Source organism: Catharus ustulatus, chromosome Z (assembly GCF_009819885.2).
Source record: "Catharus ustulatus isolate bCatUst1 chromosome Z, bCatUst1.pri.v2, whole genome shotgun sequence".
Taxonomy (NCBI): Eukaryota; Metazoa; Chordata; class Aves; order Passeriformes; family Turdidae; genus Catharus; species Catharus ustulatus.
Window position 1 is genome coordinate 46717014 of NC_046262.2, and position 23174 is coordinate 46740187.

The window sequence follows — 23174 nt, forward strand, 5'->3', positions numbered from 1 at the left end:
TGGCAGGGGGTCACAGAGCCCGCCAGCACCCACAGCGGTGGCGGTAGGAGGGGAAGGGGCCCCCCCTCTCCCGCGGTGGCAGGGGGGCATGGAGTCCACCGCACCCACACTCCTGCGGCAGGAGGGGAAGGAGCATCCCTGCTCCCACGGCGGCAGGAGGGCATGGAACCCCCCGGCTCCCGCGGTAGCAGTGGCAGGAGGGGAAGGAGCCTCCCCACTCCCGCGACGGTGGCGGCAGGAGGGGAAGGAGCCCGCTGGCACCCACGGTGGTGGCATGCGGGGACGGGAGCCCCTGCCTCCCTCCCGAGCCGTGGGGATGGCAACACGGAGCCCCTGCCTCCCCTCAGCTGCGCTGTCCGAAGGAGGGAGCTCCCCTGCCTCCCTCCCCTTCCTGCGCTGCCAGCAGGGAGCCCGGCGGGGGGACCACTGCACAGCAGAGTAACCAATTTCTAACAATCGCGTAAACCCGGGTTTTATGGCAGGTGCTCGGCTCAACCCTCGGCTGCCCTTCTGGGGTTGGAAATGTTAGAAAATTGTTCACATATTAGCCACCCCTGAGTGTAAGACGCATTTCTGGTGTGGGAGCAAAATTTTAGTCAAAACAGTGCGGCTTGTAATTGTCAAATTACTGTACTCTGCTACTGTATGCAAACCTGCGACACAGGAGTTGTGCTGCAGCGTGTACAGCCTCTTTCATCTGTAGCCCAGTCAACTGCTTGCAGCACCATATTTTTCTGTTATGCTGCAGAGGAGAAATGCCTACCATGCAATGTACATCTTTACATAATGTACTGTGGGACTGTTGAATTAGTGCACAATCCATTTAAAATATTTATAGTACCAACATTTAGTTAAATAATCTTTATGTAAGATTTATGTGGATTTGTTCAAGTTTCATTTAATAGGAAATTATGAAGAGGATATTTCATAAAGACAATTCTCCATTTAAATGCAGCAGGCCACCAGACATTATGATGCAATCTAGAGCAAATTTGTCCAGCTTCAGTGATTATGTGCACTCATAAATATTAGACTTGGTCAACAAAATTTAAATGCATAATTAAGCTGATATTTTCATGTTTCTTTTTTGATATATTAAAAGAAGCCCCACCCTGTTCCATTATGGAGCACTATACTATATATTTATTTCCTGACTGTATGGATCACATAGATAAAAACTAAAAACATCGTGCAGAGACAACAATGATTCTTAGCGGTATACTTAATATTCAGGCACATGTTGCCCATACTCCTTGTTCTTCATCTTCCCAACCTGCCCTGACTAAAATGCCAGTATACATACTCTCCATAATGGACACTATAGCAATTTCATCACGTCTGTGTGATTGCAAATGAATGTAGCTGCATGTGGACCTCTGAACTCCTATGATTCCTATATCATGCACACGAATGTCCTTATATATGTTACATGTACATGTACTGATGTACATGCTGGGTTCTCAAAGGGGATGTCTCTCAGGGAGACTTTTCCAGAAGCATTTCCTTATTAGTGTGCCTACACCTGGCTTGGGGGCCACATCTGTCTTGGATTGGTTTTGAGGGCTCTTCTGATCATTCACGCTGGACCCTTTTCTTGTCAACTCAGACCACCAATTTCATCACAGGACAAGGGTCAGTAGCTTCAAACTGACAGAAGACAGGTTTAGATTAGATATTAGGAAGAAAATCTTCATTGTGAGGGTAGGGAGGAAATGGAACAGGTTGCCTAGAGAAGCTATGGGTGTTCAATCCCTGGCAGATTCCAAGGACAGGTGGGACAGGGCTTTGAACTACCTGGTGGAAGGTGTTGCTCTGAAGGTTCTCTCCAAATCAAGCTATTCTGTGATTCCTCACTTGAGGAATCACTTTTGTGAGTTACCATCACCTCCGTCCCCCATTTATTTTTAATGCTCACCTAATCAGTTTGGGCAGTCTTCTGGGAAAGAAGATTTTTCCCCCATTGATCTTCTTCCTAGTCATCTTCAACCCTCAGAAAGTATGCCCCAGTTGTAAAAAACAAGTCCCTGCATCAGTAAGAGCTGTGCAACTGGTTGTTGTCCTTCCAGATCTGTCCAGTTGTCCACGGACAGGATGGAGGAGAAAAGGACCTGTGCTCCCTGTCTGCTACCTATTTGGTCATGGAAGAGCAAGAACTTGCAGTGTCACCAGAAGAGATCCAATGTGCCTGTTACAGCAGCATTATAGACCAACAGAGAGACTGTCACAGTTTGTCCTAATTGTGGTAGCCTTGTACACAGGCTTATGTACACAGGATTAAAATAATGATTCATATCTCTTCAAACTGTTTATTCTCCATATGACACACTCCAACCATACTATCAACTGTTTCATCCCAGGGAAAGGGACAAGAGCAGCTAGACAGTGGGAACATTTTAAATCAGTTTGAGAGATTATCTGACCATTCCTTAAGTTAGGCAGCTCTAGCAGGCAGGCAGAACACGCAGAACACAGCCTGAAGTAAAAATGTGCAAGTAACAAAAAAACCAAAACCAAAATCAACAGTTTTTCTCCCCTATTTACTTTAAGCAGTTATAATGACTGTGACTTTTGATCAGAAATAGATGAAGACCCCAGACACCAGACAGGAGCACTGCTGTTTTCTCCTACAGCTAGCTACAAAGGTGAGGGGCTTTTTTTGGTGTATTTGAAATAATCTAAGTATTAAGTAGCTTCTTAAAAATACTGAAAATAAGCTTTTAAACCCACCATACTTTCTAGTTAGTTTGCAGTGCGACACCATGCCTTGCTCTATTATGTGTAGGGGCAGCACTTCATGCTACTCCCCATCACTCAGATCCAGCACAGGAGCAGGGAGTGGTGACAGAAACACTGCAGCTGTTGATACATATCCCACAGAGGAGGTAAAATGATGATGGAAAAAAACCAGGAGAAGAAAAAAATCTCAGCCTAGTCAGATTCACTCAGTTCTTATCTTGTGTTTTTAGGTGATCGTGGTGTAACAACAGCAGCTGTGCTAAAAATAAATTATTTTGTGAGGTCAGATACTCAGGAGTACGATTATAAAGACGTATATAAACATCTTTGGAGAAAGCAGCAGGGTTTACTTCAGGCAAAAACATTCCTGCAAAATCCAGAAGATGGCATTAAGAATGGCATCTTAGTAATTTTTTCCTTACTTAATGCTGGAAATAAATATTTGTATTTATTTTAACACCCGCCTCATGACAGAAGCTCATTTGTTTTAGTTCAGTTCAGAAATACCCACTAAATCTACATCTATCTACAGTCACCAATGTTTAATACAAGAGTTCCTATTTCATGAGAGTGTATCTTTCAAAAATACAACTAAACTTGATCAAGATATAGGGAATCCAGTGCTCCTTTTGGAAATTTGCATCGGTGTTGGACTAAACCAGAATGATCCTACAAGGACTCCAACTGAATCCATTGAGACATGGATGCTTTACCTCTCTGTTGGGCATTCCAATAAACTTATCTCCTACTAGGAAATATGCTTGGGCCTCCCCCTTACCCCAGTCATATTCAAGAGAAGACTCATATATTTAACTTACTTGGAGTCAGAATAAATGGCAAACCAGCCATACTTGCATTTAAACAAGAAGTACAAGTTCATGGTATAATAGAGGTACCCAGATGCTTGTTTGGCAGATGAATTTTTGCATGAAGAAATAAGTTTCAAACTACTTCAAAAACCCCCTGACGCCCAAGAGGATAAAGCAAATGGTATCTTATCTAGAGAGACAGTCAAACAAGGATGAGTTAAGGCTAGTCTGTCTGCCATATCCAGACAGAAACTCAGTGATTACTAACCACTGACCTGTGGAAGTGTGGTGCCTAGCACTTGGACTGATGAGACAAGTGGCAATTGTTTTCTCAAAGAGATGAAACCAATTCTTTTGAGCTGCTTTACATGGTCCCAAATATAAGTATGTTTCATAGACATTAAACAAGTATACACCATGTACAATTTTTAACCATTCTTGTGTAATGTTAATCAGGTAAGAAAAGTTCACAAATACATTTATCTTTGTGTTTTATTGTTAGCCTTAGGATTTCAATGTAACTTTTAAAGTTAGATGATTTTTCTAAGATAAGTAGTCAGTGATTTCACTGAGACACACACGGAATGTCTGAAGACTTGGAAAGAGAAACCAAGTCACATGAATGCTGAAGCATTCTCTAGCTACTACAAAACACTGCTTAATTAATTTAGATAAAATTTACACTCTGCATCAGAAAATGTAAGTATTAAAATGACTCCTATTCTAATGTATTGTGCTAAGGACTCGTGATATTACTGAAGACTTGTGAGTTAATTAGAAAGGCTTAAAATAAATCTGCAAATTACTTCGCTCAAGGCAGGTCCTCAAGATGATAACCAAATTTAAAGCATTAAAAACTGTCGTTAATGGCACAGATACCAAACATTTGGGAGCAACATGGTTGCTTGATACAGGCTGTATTAGCTTGGTCTGGAGCGCACTCAGCAAGAGGAAAGTTTTAGGAGCAGCATTTGGTATTCTTAACTGAGAGTCCATCACTAGCTTAATTATTTCTTAGAAAAGTACAGTAATTTCATAACTATAAGGTGCACCCTTTTGACTAAAATTTTGACCCGAACCCGGAAGTATGCCTTATAGTCCAGTGCGCCTTATATATGGACAAAGTTCGTAAATTTGCCGACCCAGAAGTGTGAGCCATGAGCTGCGGAGGAAGCCGGCAGGGCCACAACCATGTGCGTGGAGGCGGGCCCGTGGGGCTGCAGTTGCCAGGTGGAGGTGGGGCCGCGCCAGCAACCGCGCGGGGGGAGCCAGCAGCAGATCCTCGCTGAATAAAAAAGTGCGCCTTATAGTCCAGTGCACCTTATATATGGGCAAAAGTTCGGAAATTTGCCAACACTCGGAAGTGTGCCTTATAATCCAGTGTGCCTTATAGTCATGAAATTACTGTAATCTTCCAGATAACCTTCCCAGACAGGTGGTATTTCAGAGAGAAATTAATTGTATTGCAGCTCACAAGTGAAATTTCTCCTTTCACCAGGGATTTCAGGTACTCATAAAATCTTCACATTGAGAAGCTTCCAGCATTTCAGCCATCAGGAGACAATGGGCTATGTTTTAAGTATTTCATCTTTTAAATCTTGATCTTAGGCTTTTTCCATAAATGTAATCACATTTGGAATTAGAGAATACCTTTATCATTCCCACCCTTATTTTTAGATGGTCCTTGGAAGTATAACAGTCTTAGTGATGTAGACAGGTAACAACAGTGTTGGGATCAGGGATGTATGTGTTCTAATAATTGAAGTTGCTTGACATTAGGAGATCACTCAGACTTGAAGGGATTTCCAAACTCCTGCTCAAAGCGGGATCAGCCATGAGATCAGGTCAGGTTCCTCAGAGCTTTGCTCGGCCAGATCCTGGAAACTTCCTACAGCAACTGCATTTTCCTGAGCAACCTCTTCTACCGCTTAACAATCCTCGTGGTCAAAAAGGTTTTTCAGTCTGAACCTCTTTTGTTTCAAATGAAGCTTGTTGCCTCTTCCAGCACTTGTGGAATCTAGCTCCATCTTTGTATTAACCTCCTTACAGGGTGTTCCACTCACTAGAAGCCTTCTATTCTCCTGAATCTTTCAAGTCCACTTCCCACAACTTCTCTTCAAGGGCTCGTTGATGAGATCTTAAGCCCTTGATCGTGTTGGTAGCCTTTCACTGAACTTGCTGAAGTTAATCAATGACTTTCTTGAACTGGCATGCCCCAAATTCTAGATGCATTCTGGCAAGTGTTGAGGAATGGAGATAATCACTTCACTCAATCCACTACCCATGTTCTGATTACCTCGCTGCCTTCTAAAACCCTTAGGCTCAGTTCAGACAGTTGCTTTCAGACAAACAGTTTCTACTATGTATCACCACAACAGGTTATTTCTCCCCAAGAGCAAGATTTCCTTCTGAATTTCATGGGGTTCTCATCAGTTCATTTATCCAACCCACTTAGATCCCTTTGAATGGTAGATCCAGAGTATTGAATGGTCCTACAGACCTGATGTAACTCAAAAACTTTATGGGAGTGCACCATCATCTCCTGTACCTGGAAGAGATGTTGAGCAGGACCTTGCACTTGTTACTGACCTCCATTAACCACTGCCCTCAGAGACCAATTATCTAATCTGTTTTGGCTTTTTCTCCTGCCCATTTAGTTATCCATACAGTAGTAGACAATATGCTGCTTTTGGGATACAGAAAGTAGAACTCATGTGGAATTCATAAGGCTCAGCAGTACTGCATGCAAAATCCTTTATCTGTCTGGATGCTAGAAAATTTGCACAGCATAGAATACAATTTCAACTTTTAATACGTACTTTTGAAAATTTAAACCATTTTAACATTATTAATACATCCATTTATTAGTATATGTTTGCTGTATTACATCCCAACTACATATATGTAGTTAAATGATGGCATTAAATGAGAAGACAATAAGAAAAGGCTAATATTAAGATCAAAGAATATTAATGATGAATTGTGAAATATAGTGAAATGCGATACATTCTGAAATGATTAACAAACTGGAATAATTTTAATCTTTAACTTCAACATGTGAAGTTAAAAATTCAACATAAGAATTTAGCTGTGGAAAATAAATTTCAAAGAATTTGCCTTTCCCTAACAAAAAACCTCTCTGCTCCCACACAAAACAGATTCTACAGATAGTTCACATTCTACTGTATTTTTGCACGATATTTCAACAAAAACAAACGCACTCACTGGACAGCCAGAATAAAATTAAATTGCAGGTGGGAAAAATGTCCATTGAACATTGTGAAGGGAGACATTTTGAAAAATATATGTTATTTAAGCCCAGTTTAAAAAATTCACCTAGTTTAAAAAAATGACATGTTTGCCCTTGAAGTAGAGAAGACTTACTGTATCATGTTGCCTGTTATCTTTTCCTGATATGATCAAGAAGTAGTTCCATGCCAGCAGCAACAACAAAGCCAGTGGTATCATGTAGAGCTCAAAGTTCCAGACCACAAAAAGAAAAAGCTAGAAGACAGGAAAGGAAAGATGTGATTGAAATCAGCATTACGTTGAACTCTTACGCAGAGTTAAGACCAATAAATTAAAACAATTCTAAAGAAATCCACCTCTCCTTAGACAGGAGCATTGTTCAACTGCTTTGCTAGCTCACACTTACCTGCACAATACTCCCTACCTAATTTCTTGGAAAAGAAAAATTTATGTGCTATCATCTAAGAGGAATATTAATTGTTCTCTCCTAAAACAATACTTTTTTCTGCTTTCATGGATCATAGAGTCATGGAACGGTTTGGGTTGGAAGGGACCTTAAAAGCTACCTAGATCCACCCCCTCAAGACAAGCAGGGACATTTTTTACTACACCAGACTGCTCCGAGCCTTGTCCAACTTGGCCTTGAATACTTCCAGGGATAGAGTGTTCTCAACTTCTCTGGGCAGCCTGTTCCACTACCACCATCCACAACACTAAGGAATTTCTTCCCAGTATCTGTTTTAAACCTCTCCTCTTTCAGTTTAAAGCCATTAGCCCTTGTTGTATCACTACATACCCTTGTAAAAAATCCCTCTCCGTTTTTCTTGTGGGTCACAGGGATGTGATTAATTTAAAGAAGACCTTAGCATGTTACTGAATCTGGTTTTAGCTTTGAAACAATGCCATAGCAGTGTAAAGGTGGTAGAAGAGTTCATAAAAGATTAATTTACTATTTAGAAAAAAGAATATGGTCATTTTGTAGCAATGGCCTACAAACAAGCAGAAGTAGCAATGAGAAGCCTTTTGCATGGAAAACTAGCAAAAAAATTCCAGTACAGATAAAATCGTATGATTATTTTAATTAAAGGATGTTAAAATAGAACTGACCGCAGACTCATGAAAAATGGGTTTAAAGAGAATGCTGAGAAGTGACTTAAGTCCACTACTTTTAAAACTTTGATTTATGGCTGTGTTAGCTCAAAACAGATTAAGTGCTCTGTGACCAGGGGCTGCCAGAAGCTTGGTTGGGTTACATCTCCTAGAGATGTGTTCCTAAATAACTGGGGCTTGTCTTCAGCATGGGATCAACTTGGTGATCACACTGCCAGAGAAACCCATCCCGACTTCCAGCTCCATACACCATTGTCTAAGCATTGTTCCCTACCACTGCTGTTACAAAACTAATTGTCTACAGGAAAGAATTAAAAATAATTGGATTTAGATGGGGTCAAACTAAGACCATTTTTTAGCTCCAATTTTCCCTAGCAGTGAATCCCTCTTTCATTTAAGCCAGCAGTAGTCACAACCTGGGTTTGTTTCCTTCAACAAACAACAAAACAGTGAAACAACAATAATAACAAAACAAATGAAAGCAAATCACACTTCATGCCACAGCTGGATAAACACTCTGAAATCTTGCAAAACCTTTTCATCCAAATAGATAAACTTTTGAATATTTTTACTTTTAATAATTTCTAAAAGGATTGAAGGTCTTGTGCTACAGAACTCTCAAACTTGAAGCAATGCCAATACCAAAGCTCGTTTTCCCAAATTAGTCATCAAAGATGCATATAAAGAGCAGTAAGAATAAAATGCATTTTTTGATAGTTTTCTGCTAGATTTTTGTTTGGAGTCTTCCGCTAGATTTTTGTTTGGAGTTAAAACAAAATGCTGTTATCAAATACAAGCACTCATGTAGAATGCAAAAAATAAATGAGCATCTTAGGTGATCTCTCTCAAGATCAGCTAACTTACTTCACCCCTGTGCTTTCTACCACTCTTTACTATGTATATGCAAGCCTATGAAACTGCTAGACTAACATGATAATTACTGAAAGAACTGAAAAAGCAGTGTGTGTGAGACAAAAGCAAGGACATTGGCACTTCGAAAAGTTTTTTATTTGAAATAAAAATGCTTTTTAAAAGTTGTTTAGTTTAAAAGAAAATCTGTTAGATGTGGTAATGCATAAGAAGCTGAGCTGGTTTCAGCTAGGATAGAGGTAATTTCTGGATAGTAGCTGTTTTTCATTCAGAATGAGAATGGTGCTGATCACATACTGATGTTTTGCTTTTTTGCTAAGTTGTGTTTATCTAAAGTCAAGGACCTCTTTTCAAATTGCCTCATGTTCTGCCATTGGAAGGTATTCAAAATAAACTAGGAAGGAGCACAGGTGACTCGAATAGACCAGAGGGGTATTTCCACACCACAGAGCATCATACCCAGCACATAAACTGGGTGGATTTCCCCAGAAAGATGGGTGATCTGGGTTCAGGAAGAGGAGTCTGGCAAGGGTCAGTAGGTGGTGAGAAACTGCATTGAATTTTTTGTTAGGGTTTCTTTTCCTTTATATTACTATTTTTATTTACCTTTATTATGGCATTTCACTTTATTTTCAATTATTAAACTCTTCTTATGTCAACATAGAAACTTTACTTCAATTTTCCTCCTCATTCCACCAGGATGTGAGAGAAGAGAGGAGGGGTTTGAGCAAGTGGCTAGGTGGTGTTTCATCTGCAGCTAGGCTTAAAACCACAATAGAAACAAACAACATCTCATCACATTTGTTCTGTGACCTTGCTCTCTGTAAGAGAGTGGTAAACTAGATATAACCAACTTACAACAATTTTTTTGTATCAAAAGAAAAGCAAAATATCCTTGCATGCTTTAACCACAGAAATACCCTGAGTCAATGGATGCACACTCTAGAAGGGTGCTCTGGATACCAGCAAACAGCATCAAGTATCAGAAAAGTAAATATTAGAGATTACTTGTTGAGAAAAGGCAACACATATAGTCCTTCTTAGGGCCCCAGATGAACTTTGGTTAAAAAGTGGTTAAGAAAATCAAGTATTATTTAAATACTCCCTAGGCCCAGAGGAAAAAGGCCAACACACAATCTCAGGAGACATGAACCTGACTGGACTCTGAGGAACATGGACATCACATATCTGTACTCCAGAATATTCATGAATTCTCACCCAAACACTTCTCACTTGAAGTTTCTAAAGGCCAAATGACCTTCAAGGGTATTAATTCTTTACAGTACTGGACTCAGAGGACCAATAAAACATATTAAGATAGTACTTTTTTTATTAATTGTATGGACATGGGATTCAAAAGCGTGGATATTACACCTGTCATCTCCTAAAGATGATTTTGCTGATCTGCCACCTTAGTTTCCATCTAGTCTGGATGAATTTTAACCAGTTCCTCCTTTCAGGCAACTGTCTCAGCCAAGCATTACACAAACACTGCAACACAAATAAGATGTGTGCTGCGTGAGACCAGCACAGTTATGGCCCTCTGACCTAAATGGACTGCCCAGATAAGAAATGTGCTCATGAAATGTATATGAGAGAAAACAAGTAGATTTCCAGCATCAGACAAAACTTTTAAGTAAACACAAGCAAACCTAAAGTCTGATACAGAACAGCAAGAAAACTCCAGGACTCGGTTCTTAAGGATAAAAGGCCTGATAGTTGAAGTAAAAGAGAAGAAGGAAGTGACATGTACAAACCTTCATGAAAGGTGGAGAAGTAAACCAATATTCCATTAAACTAGTATAGGCCAAAAAGTCCCAAACCTAAACCAAACCAGAAAAGCTAATGAATAAGTATAAAAGAACACTTCTGGGAGTTGCTCATGTCTGTAAAGCATCTAGTGGACTGTATCTGGCATGATATCTTCCAAGAAAATAATGGCTGTCAGTGTAAAAAACAGAATGCTCATCACTACTGAAACAAGCTTTTTAAGAGATGTGTGAGTCTCAAAGGTTACAGTTTAATACAACTACCATTTCCTATACAAAAGAACATAAGGAAGAATTTTTTTAATCTCTCCCATGAGATCAAAGTTTTCAGAATCACTGACATGAACTGGCCATTTACAACATCACATGCATTTATACTCTTAGTGAGAGACACATGCATTAAACAATTGTTCAGGGAGACACACAACAGTATCCCTAGTGTTGTAAACTAGGGATAGTGTACAACACTTCAGAAAATAATTTAAGTTAGGATATTGAATATCCTATTCTTTCACAAACTACAGTATATTAAAAAAAAAATCTCATCCAAAATGATTAACACTTCCCACTGTTCAGAAGAAAAGCCTGCCCTTTCAGACCAGCAGCTGTGGATCATTAGTTTTCCAGTGATGAGATGTGTTTGATGAGTATTTTTTTTTTTAATTAAGAGACTAGATTCTCTATTTGACTATCTTCTGACAGAAGTGAAGAGAAAGATTTCTGCCTATGTGGAAAGGCCATATTTTACAGAACAATTATTTCAGATTTCTTTTTATCTACCTCCACCCAACCTCTTTTCATTTTTAACAAAATCCTCTTTGCACCCACAGACTTCACAGCATTGATCCCTGTTTTTCTCAACTCTTCTCCTTTTTCCCTTTTGCTTCTGTTTTGACTGCTAGCAGAGAAGAGCACGTAAAAAATAAAGGAGCATCCCACACAGGGGACACTGACCTCATCTTCAGGTACAGGTGAGACCAGAGGACATGATGAAGGAGGGCTGCAAGAACTGCTGTTGGAAAGCTTTATGGCAAAACTAGAAATGATTCATTCCACAGAAATGCCCGAGTTCAGTGGACCAGATATTGGCACTGGTAGCACTCAGAGCTATGTGTAATGTGTTGGGAGTAAGGCAAAACACAGACATCCCCACTGCCATCGTCTCACACAGGGCACGACAGTCATGCTGCAATCTCCTTCTCAAATTGTGGCTTTCCCCAATTATTTCACAGAACATCTTTACAGCCTCATTTACATATTATCTGTATCCTTGCCTTATATTTATAACCAATCTCTTGATTACCTTGGAAACCCAAAAGTTGGCTGCACAGCATTTTGGCACAATCACAAGCAGACAATGTCTACAGGTCCAAATACTGCACTCCAATTACAGGATCTTCAATTTACCATTTAAGTTTAAAACGACAATTTTATTACCTGAGGCTTTGTCCCTTGGTGTATTCTCACAAGACTGGAAAGAATGAGAGAGAACACATGCATCTGCTTGATACAGACTGTGTACTAAGTACTGCAGGTTTTAAGGCTCCTGCAGGGCGTTTTATACTATGAAACTCTAGCAAATACTTTGTATTGTACTTTGGAGAGATAACAGCTTCTTCCATTATAAAAGTAGTCAGTTAGTTCTAGCAATCACAACTCCTCTGATCTTGTACAATACTTTTATAAAAAAATATTGAAAGGAAGCATTTATTTTAGCTGCAACAGATCTCAAATACACTGGCATTAATATAAACACTTTTAGGAATCCACACCAAATGAAGTGCCTTCATTCAGATAAGTCTGGAAGAAACATGCCTTTTAAACCTACTCTAAAGCATACCCCAGCAGTTTTTCTTATCAGTCTTGCAATTTGAGTTCCAATTACCTGAGTGCTAAGAGGAGGTGCAGTATGAGAGATTTGAGTCTGAAACACATTATCTGTTACGCTGGTTTTCTCTACACATAAAAAATTACCTTGCAAATAGTAAAAGTATACAACGTGCAAAAAAGAAATACAGAAAAAAACCACTTATATAATTTCCACTTGCTTTATTTTGACAGATTTTCAGTTTCACCTTGGATTAGTGTTGGTTCTCTTATTTAAATACCTGAAGTCTTGCGAGTCTAAGAAATGCAGAATAATTACAGTAATTTCACGATTATAAGCCGCACTGAGTATAAGCCGCACTTGTGGGTTTCAGCAACTTTTTGGTTTTTTTGTCTATATATAAGCCACACCTGATTATAAGCCGCACGTTACAATACAGAGTGTGACAAAATCTATCTATTCTATCACCATCTGTTCAGGGTGGGGGCAGTGATCCTTATCTCAACGGCAGATATTCTGCTAATGGGACATCCATTGAAACCAGGCAGGGCGTTGTTCTTTATCTTTTCACACCCCATCCTTCCTCCAGGGAGTCATTGTCTGCTAATGGCCATTGAGTCCCACTGTGTGACTGATAAAATTACTACATCCCATTGAAAGTTGCTCCAGCCAGGGGAAAGAGCCCAACATTTCTTACCAAGATAAAAACAGAGGCTTTGGTACACTAAGAGAGCCCCTTTCTCCACTGGACTCCAGAGGAAAACTGGATTTCTCCACATCACCAAGGACCTCTGGAGGAAAATTGCACCTTGTACAGGAGCACTGCTCCAACTGAACCACATCTGTCACTGCAGGAGGATGCAGCCACCATTTAATGGGACTGCTACCAGCACCCTGCCTGACGGGGTGTCAGGTTGTACTCTGACTTTGTCAGGGTTTGCAGTTTGTTTCTTTGTAGTACTGTATTTCTATTTTGATTTCCCTAGAAAAGAACTGTTATTCCTAATTTCCATATTTTTGCCTGAAAGCCCCTTGATTTCCAAATTATAATGATTTGGAGAGAGGGGGTTTACATTCTCCATTTCAAAGAGAAGTTCCTGCCTTTCTCAGCAGACACCTGTCCTCCAAACTAAAACAGCAACTTTTTGTTCTTTGTCCATATATAAGCCGCACCTGATTATAAGCCGCACTTTGGGTTCGGACCAAAATTTTAGTCAAAATTGTGCGGCTTATAATCGTGAAATTACTGTAGTATTTTTGATTGCCTAAGAAGTTTCCCTTTATCTCAGAAACAAACATGGAATTGTTTGAATTGTCTCTCTCTTTGCTGGAATTAGAAGAACTGAGTTCATGGCAATTTAGATTTTTATTAGCACTCTTTTTATTTATTTCATGTAGAAAGAGAAAAAAGAGATACGTCCATGACAAATAAAACAAGAACATAACAGAATGGATGAAGTATTAATTAATGCTAGTTCCAACGAGGTTTTTAATGTATTTTGATGTATTGAAAGACATATTGCACTTGTTAGAGCACTTGGTTCCCGTATGCAGAAGAACACACCAAAAGAAAATTAAATTAACTGATGGCATTAGATGGGGAGAAGAAAATAAGAAAAGGCTAATGTTAAGCTCAATGAATATTAATGATGAATTGTAAAGACAATAAAATGTGATACATTCTGAAATGTTAAAAAAATGGAATAATTCTAATCTTTAACTTAAATACGTGAAATAAAAAATGCAACATAAGGACTTCCTAGGTAGGACATTTTTGGTCTCAGGTTTTCCATGCTGTTAATCTGCACAACAAATCCAAGGTTCTATTTAATCTCATTTTTTTATGTATGTGCAGTGTACCCACTCATTACTAAAGTAGCAGTTCTGACAACTAGATGTGACTCGTGTGATCTTCATCAAACCACCCAGTTTGTCTGTGAAACACTTTTACAGCCAGAAAAACCTTTAGGCTTATACTGCTATCCAATCACACCATAATGTACATTGCATCTCTACAATATTGTCAGCACCAACAAAATGTTGTATTTAAAATAATTAAAGTTCTTATTTAATTATTTGTTTTTTCCTTAAAACTTCTAACAGATGTTTCAAAATCGTTTTCCAGAAGTGCTATGATCTTTACTTTGAGAATATCAACAACCTCAAGAATGCAAACCTTCGAGCAGGAATGCAGTACATGGATTACAGACATAAAATTTATACTGCTGCAACAAGTTGCTATTGCAACTAGTAAACAAGTTAGGTGGAAATAAAAATTACACCATCCAAAAATATATTTGAAGTGTGGATTCTCTTGGGTCATTTTTTCCCCTTCACTTGAGAGTTTCTGAGCTGCATTATTGCATCTGTGTAGTTTGTATCCAGGATAAAATTAAATGGCAAAATATAGTTCACTGGGGCAATTTCCATAAATGCAACCTCCTGCCATTCTGAGGCCATTTCAAGATGGATTTGTTCTGTCAGACTGCTAAAATACTGACAAACTATGGGAAATTGACAGTACTTTTCCTATGAGCACTGACACCTGGTATCAGGTTAAAAATTACCAACTAGGGTACATTAGACCAAAAGCACATCTGAGAATGGGGCTATCAGGGTCATTGACCCTCCATCCCATCTTAATACCACAACTGTTCACTGAATGGTCCTTGTCTTTGTCTAAGTGGTATCACCTAAAAACTACTCTACATATTATTTTCTAAGCAAAAAAGTGCTTTTAATGTACCCAGATGGATTTTCAGAGAATCACAGAATGGTCAAGTCTGGAAGGAGCCACACTGGGTCATCTGGTCCAACTTCCCTGCTCAAGCAGGGTCATCCCTGCTTGAGCACATTGCACAAAATTGTGTCCAAGCAGATTCTAAATATCACAAGTGAGAGAGAGAGGATCACTTCAGAAGAAAACTCTAAGATGTTGACTTTGTGAGAAATGTAAAATCTCAACATGGATCATGCTAGATAACTGCAGCTATTTATTCAGAATGGATTACTGATCTTCAGAGCTCTGTACAGATTTAAATCATGTTGTGCTGAAAAAGATCACATGGAACCAGGGCTCTACATATTCACATCTATCTTCCTTAATTTTGTAGGTATTTTATCACTTTACCTGGGGATCAATTTTCTGTCATCTATGTCTTTAAGTTCAATTTGAAAAATATAATTTCTTCAGACAATCTGGGAAAGAAAAGGTATCATGGCCCCCTTCCTTTCTTAATGCCTGATGAGCAGCTGATGGGCTTTGAACCTGCCTCCTGTTCCTCCCAAATGCCTGAAGACTGTAAAATTAAATTGTCCTTCAAAGTTTATTAAACTGGGTATAGAGAAAAAATATTTGGTAGCTTCTTCAGCTTAATTACACTTCACACATATACTCCCCTGACACCTGTATGGAAGTTGTTAGAAATATCGTTTTCTGTACATCATATACTGCATCAGATTAACCTTTTTGTAATCTACCCCCTCCCTTTTCTCCTATCTGCTTTTGCAGATGAAGGAAAATCATTGAACCTTTTTCCGAAAACATTATAAAACATTTATTAGCGTAGAAATAGTCACCACTACCCCAAAACACAAACCTTTCAGGCTTACTTTTCGCAAAGCAAAGTTGAAAATAAATTTCTTAATGAAAAGTAAGTAACTTACTGTAAAAATTGTGATTATGAACAACATAAACCTCACAAATGCTTAAACTGCCCATATTCATTGGTATGTCAGAAAACTGAAATAAGCCCTTCTCACTATTCATTCCTGAATAATCACCACCAAAATAAAAGGACCGTTAGGATATTAGGAAGCATAACCTTTGATAAAGTACAGTAATTTCACAATTATAAACTGCACTTGATTATAAACCGAATGTTCAGGTGTTGGCAATGTTTCATTCTTCGTCCGTATATTAGCTGCACCAGATTATAAGCCGCATTTTCGTTTGCAGCGAGGACCCACGTGCAACTTTCACAAAGTTGCAATTAGTAACAGAATCACAGGATCATGGGGTTTACTGACTTGGCTCAGGGCCGTGCTGGCTTGGCTCAGGGCCGTGCAGGCTCGGTTCGCCACTGCCCCACTGCCGGGACCTGGGAGCACCGCCGCTGCCCCACCGCCGGGGCCAGGCGGGCTCTGGCTTGGCTCGGGGTTGCTGCAGGCTCGCACTTCCGGGTTGGCAATTTTTCTGAACTTCATCCATATATTGGCTGCACCTGATTATAAGCCGCACTTCTGGGTTCGGACCAGAATTTTAGTCAAAATGGTGCAGCTTATAATCATGAAATTACTGTAAGTCCTTTGGTTGTAGGAAAACTGACATATTACCAACAGCCAGCGTGAAAAAGACAGCAATAAAATTTAAATTGTATGAATGAAGACCAAAACCATGTGGTTAAAGATGGAAATGCAGACCATGATTTCCAGCAATAAAATGCAAAATTACTGAGTTTTGGCTTGATAACTACCAGTATGTCTGGAACAAAGAGAAACACTAGCTTCCCTATGGAGAGACACTTCCATAAGCTGTATGAAGTTTCATTTCACAGACTGGAACTGTAATGTCCTTGTTATACTGAAGAAATCCTGTCCAAATAGGTCTAATGATTAAATTATATCAACTTTTCAAGACCATCAGTCAACATCAGTGAGCTCTCCAGGTTGATTTTCATACTTGTGATTTATGACCTGCTTCATTATGTTGTTCTGCAATGTCTGGAGTATTGGTTGAGTATAACTGCGTAACAGCAAATAAATAAGAAGCCTAGGTTTTGTTCCTCTATCACTGACCAGCTCTTAAGTACATAACCTGTAATTTTTTCACATAGTGTAGGAAAATGTTTTTCTACCTTTGAATGTACTTATTTGTAAATAAATTTTAATTAATAAATTCATTTCAGTAATTAATTTCAGCTTTCTTTGTAACTTGATCTCTCAGTCTGTCTTGCAATTTAAAAAAATTTCTCCTTCACTAATCCCAAGACTTTCCCTCCAAAACTTCAGTTCTCAGAGTTTGCAGACATAAATGTAGTCTGTTCCTATTCATAACCCCAATATTAATCCAGGGCTAGTACTACCAACTCCTTCTAGTCTTTACAGTCATTTACTCTTTCCCTATGAACATTCTGTAGTTTTCCACCCTCAATGATCTGTTTAAAATAACTTTGATGACTGAGATATCTACATGTTAGCATGCAGGCTATGTATTTTTCTTCAGTATTTACCAAATCTTTAAATTTCCCTGTGCAGAGTATGATAGTAGGTTGCAGAAACAAGAACTTAGCAGAAAATAACAGTTTAGATTACAGAGTGAAGCGGTTCCAGGTGTTTAAACAACCTGAATCCTCCATTTACATAAGTCTGTCCCCAGGCTGATATCACCGAGACAAGAAAGTACTTTTGTTCTCTAGTAGGATAGCTGTAATTATATTCTGCAATGCTTTCTTTAAGCAAAATGCAAAACAAAACTCTCCAAGCTCATTTTTAGCTGGCAATTTTTTACAATAAACTAGAGCAGGTCCCAAAGAAAGCTAAAGTATATTCACATACTTCTAGGTAAAAGTTACCAACTTGCACTATAAAGAATACAATGACTTCTGCTATCATCATAAACAGTGCAAACTCCAAATATTTCAGTGAGATAAAGAGAATGCAGAAGCTAGAATGCAGCTAATAAATATGTACACATCCTGTACAATTTTGTCTCTTTTGATTGTAAAATACAACACAAAGGAATGGGAGGACAAACTTTTTGTTTGTTTCATTGTTTGTTTTTGGGTTTTGTTTTGCGTTTTTTGGTTTGGTTTAGTTTGGTTTGCTTTGCTTTACTTTGCTTTGCTTTGATTTGGGTTGGGTTTTTGTATAAAATAACACAGCAATGAGACCACCATTGTTAAAACAAGTACAGATTTTGTATGCATGTTTAAACTTGGTACATATGGCAGGAAGTAGACTGCTCTCCTTTAAAAAATCAGACTCTAGAAACAGATATTTTATAAATGAGAGGGCCCAAGACCTGGAATTATACACATATGGCTTCTGTATTTTAACACTTCATTCAACTGTCAAAATCCTTTAGTCAAACCAAAACAACCAAATATTTTATTACAGAAAGTCTCATTATTAAGTTTTCTACAACTTAAAAGAGATTTTTTTCAATTTTAGACTAGTTTTAATACATTAATTAATCATAAAAAGTCTTTGAAACACAACAAGAAACCATCCAGGGCAAAGGAGTACAATTTCTTACTCAAACTCGGAATCACTAACATTTAGTCGATTTATGCACATGTGAAAAACCTCTCTACTCACTGTTGTGTTTCTAGCAAGCACAAATAAAAATTATATTTAAAATTCACGATGGAGGCTTGATCTTATGATTCTCATAGTCACAGTGGATGAGGTATGTACAGCATAATTACTAATCTTGTATATTTTATTGAAGGTAAAGTAGACTTGAAGTTTTAGCAGACTGTCTTTCAATGTCACTCCTCCTTCCCCAGTTCCCCAATACCTCCCTTGCACATGAGCTTTGGCTGACAGCAAGAAGACGAAGGCAGGAATAATTTCACATGGGTTTTAATAAGTCTATAAAGTCCTGTGGAACTGACCTGTCACACTGAAGCAGACTGATGATTTGTGAGCAGACCTGGACTCTTTAGAGCTGCAGTTCATGTCTACCAATTGAGGTAGCTCTCTCAAAATGGCACTGCTTGGCCAATGTCTTCACAACAGCATCTGGAGAGGGGGATAAATATTTTGCTGATGCTCAAGAAAGCTTTTTACAAGACTCAGGAATTTCAACTACCTGTTCTCTAGGAAAGTGTATTCCAGTAGGCATAGACTCCTTTACCATTCTGCTCACTGTCACCAGACCTCTGATCTGATGGATGTCCTTCCCTTATTGGCTCAAAGATCACAGAGTCTAACCTTTGACCAAACACCACCATGTCAGTTAAACCATAGCAGTGTCAGGTCCAGCCTGTTTTGAATACATCCAGGGATGGTGACTCCATCCCTTCACTAGGCAGCCTGTTCCAGTGCCTGACCATCCTTTCAGTGAAGAAATTCTTCCTGATGTCCAACTGAACCTCCCATGACACCGCTTGAGGATATTTGGTCTCATTCTGTCACTAACTGACTCAATAAGAGACCAACCCCATCTCCTTACACCCTCCTTTCAGGCAGTTGTAGAGAGTGATAAGGTCTCCCATGAGCCTCCTTTTGCCCAGGCTAAAAACTTCAGCTCCCTCAGCTGCTCCTCATATGACCATATTCTCTACATCCTTCACCAGCTCTGTTACCTTTCTTGGACACACATTCCCACACCTCAATGTTGTTCTTGAAGTAGAGGACCCAGAACTGAACACAGGATGTGAGCTGGGGGATCACCACTGCACAGGGGGACAATCACTGCCCTGGTCCTGCTGGCCACACTATTTCTCATAGACCAGGATGCCATTGGCCTTCCTGGCCACCTGGGCACACTCTGGCTCATGTTCAGCCAGCTGGCAACCAGCACCCCTTGGTCCTTTTCTCCTGGGTCACCCTCCTGCCACTCTTCCCCCAGCCTGTAGTACTGCATGGGGCTGACATGATCCAAGTGCAGCAACCAACACTGGCCTTATTGAACCTCACAGCACCGGCCTCGGCCCCTTGGCCTGGCCTGGCCAGGTCACTCTGCAGAGCCTGTCTACGCTCCAGCAGATCAACACTCGGCTCAGCTTAGTGCTGTCTGCAAACTCACTGAGGGTACACTCAATCCCCTCATCCACACCAGCAATAAAGACATTAAGCAGGACTGGCCCCAGTACTGAGCCTTGGGGATTCCCAGTAGTGACTGACCACCACCTGGAGCACAATTCAACCCCATACTCTGGGCCCAGCCTTCCAGCCAGGTCTTAACCCAGTGAAGAATGCACTTGCCCAAACCATTGGCTGCCAGCTTGTCTTAGTGTAATACAATTATACGTAAGAGAGACTCAAAAGTGAGTTAATTCCCTCTTTTTTTAAACCACTCCTCTTTCATCAGAATGGAAAAATGAATGTGGGAAGATCAAAGTGAAAAAATAAAAGCTTACTAAAAAGAAAAACAGCAACAACAAAGATACTATTCTTTGTTTACATCAAATCAATACTACTGGGACACTGGAAGAAACTTCCCAGCTGAAGTTGAAACCACCCTCAGGAGCTGAAACTCATGGAGAGATGGTCAAGCTTCCCAGCATGGCACAGAAGCTTTGGGCAGTGACTGGAACTCTTGCAGCGGGTTTGATCTCTCCCAGGCCTGGCGCAGCAGCTGGAGAGGAAGGTTTCGTGAAATTCTCCAAAGCCAGGGGAGAACAAAAGAAAACCACCTCACCAATCAGCACTGCACAACTAAGTGACAGCAGTGAAAACTTGTTGCAAAATTCACTGTGGAGAAGTTTTGGATTGCAAAATGTAGCTTCTTGATTTGGACTCAGCGATCTGCCCATGCCACCCACTAGGTAGCCAGAAGACAACAGAAGAAGAGCGCCAAACACACATCTGGTACTAGTTTTTAAAGTGATCCCCCAATTCCCCCTTCCATAAACTTGGTGTAAAACATGAAAGTTCTGTTTCCTGGGTTGCTGAGTCTTAAAGTGACAGTAAAACAGACTGTGTGGATTAATGTAGAGGAAATATGGAATACACTTTTTTTGGGTCACCCAGGACACAACTTCCCCAGCAGAATGCTGTGGGTGACTGAAGTCCACAGAAGACAGTCCTCCACAAATTCTTCCAACGTGTGTCCTTCCCACAGGCACCAGCTCTTCACAAACTGCTACAATGTGGGCCACCCTTCCACAGGGTACAATCCTTCAGGTACAGCCTGCTCCAAGGTGACTCCTTCACAGGGTCAGAAGTCCTATCAGGAAACCTGCTCCAGTAAGAGTTCCTCTCTCCATGGGTTTGTAGCTTCCAGCAGCTTTTCACAGAAGCCACTTCTGTAGCCTGCCCACTACCAAAGATCTGGCCATATCCAATACACTCACATTGGACAAATTTGTGGAGGACTGTCTGCTGTAGAATGGACCATGCTGAAGCACAAGAAGAGGGTGAGAAATCTGCTGTCTAAGGAGGAAGGGCTAGCAAAAACAGCATATTATGAAATGACTGCAGTCCCCACTCCCATCACAGTGAAGTACTGGAGGAGTGGAGTTGAGATCATGGAGAAACGAAGGAGCAGGGGCAAGGTGTTTTAAGATTTGCTTTTACTTCTCATGAACCTACTCTGATTAGATTGTCAATAAATTCAACTAATTTTAGACCTTAGTTGAATATCTTTTGCCTGTGACAGTAATTGCTCAATGACAGTGATCCTTGAGCCTTTTGTTATATTTTCTCTCCCCTGTCCCGCTGTGGTGGGCAGTGATGGAGAGGCTGTGGTGGGCACCTTTTGTCCATCCAGAGTAAAACCACCAAATACATTTAATATGTCTTTCAAAACACACAGGTAGGGCAACTTTCAAGAGCTGGCCAATCTAAAATCTCCAAATCATTTAGGTCTCCTTCAAGACCATCATGTCCAACTGTTAACCCAGCATGGCCAAGTCCACCACTAAACCATGTACCTAGGTGCCGTATCTACATGTCTTTTGAATACTCCCAGGGGTGATGACACCATCATTGTCCTGGGCAACCAGTTCCAGTGTTTGAGAACCCTTTTCTTGAAGAGATTTTTCTAATATACAATGTAAACATCTTCTGGTGCAAGCTGGAGACATTTCCATACGTGTGCAAACAGAAAAAAATAGGCAAAACACAAGCATTTGATTGACCCCTTTTTTGGAAAACCTTGTAAATTTAAACATACAGGAATAAAGTATTGCAGATATTTTAGGATACAGACCTAATTTTTGCATGCTAGAAACAAATTACAGTAATTTCGTGATTATAAGCCTCACCTGATGGTAAGCCACACTTCCAGGTGTTGGCAACATTTCATTCTTTGTCCGTATATAAACCGCACCAGATTATAAACCTCACTTTCGTCCACAGTGAACTTTCACAAAGTTGCCAGTTAGTAACAGAGTAGTGGGATCGCAGGGTTTACTGGCAGGTGCCGACCTTGGAAACATTATTTCCAGGCCAAAAAAGTACAGACAATAGCTGCGGCAGTGTATCCTGCAAGCTTTAATTACAAGCGGGAAAAGATACAAACAATAGTGTGGTCATTTTGCAAGCATTTCTAATGGATCTGTGTTGCCTTTAAACAGCCACTCATCCTAGCAGCCAGGCAACCATGCAGCCGGGTGGCCGTGCAGCCGGGTGGCTGCACAGCTGGGCAGCCTCTCAGCCTCGCAGCTACACAAGACTGAAAACACCAAAAAAAAAATACAGAGAAATATCATGCACTTTGATCAAACTTCTAAACAGTTTCATTTTTCATTCATCAGCTGCTTCATCAGAGGCTTCATCTTCCATGAAACCTTCGAACTCTTCATCCTCCATATCGGAAATCAGCAGCTGGGCTATGGGGGCATCCAGAAAATCCGAACCCATATCACCCATATCGTCACCGTCACTGTCATCAGTTTCGGTAGTCTCGATGCTGTTGCTGGTCAGTCCAGGAATGATGTCAGCCCTTGCGAACACTCAGATGATAATTGTGGCATTTACTTTACCACAGGCATCCAGTATCCACTGGCACACAGCAGCATAACTTGCCCGGCATAGCCTTCCAGTGTTTGTTCAGTTTTCCCACAGAAGCCGCAGTTTCACCTTGAAGGAACAAATAATGCTTATGTCCAGTGGTTGCACTTCTTTGGTCAA

General features: G+C 40.1%; 1 protein-coding gene across 5 annotated transcripts in view; it reads right to left on the reverse strand.

Moving 5' to 3' along the window:
- The window catches only part of MCTP1 (multiple C2 and transmembrane domain containing 1), a 238027-nt gene that overhangs the window by 46083 nt on the left and 168770 nt on the right, over positions 1-23174 (reverse strand). For all 5 annotated transcript variants that reach the window (XM_033084913.2, XM_033084915.2, XM_033084917.2 and 2 more), the window contains one exon: positions 6930-7049. In XM_033084913.2, the coding sequence (XP_032940804.1) occupies positions 6930-7049 (120 nt within the window). The remainder of the gene's footprint in view (positions 1-6929; positions 7050-23174) is intronic.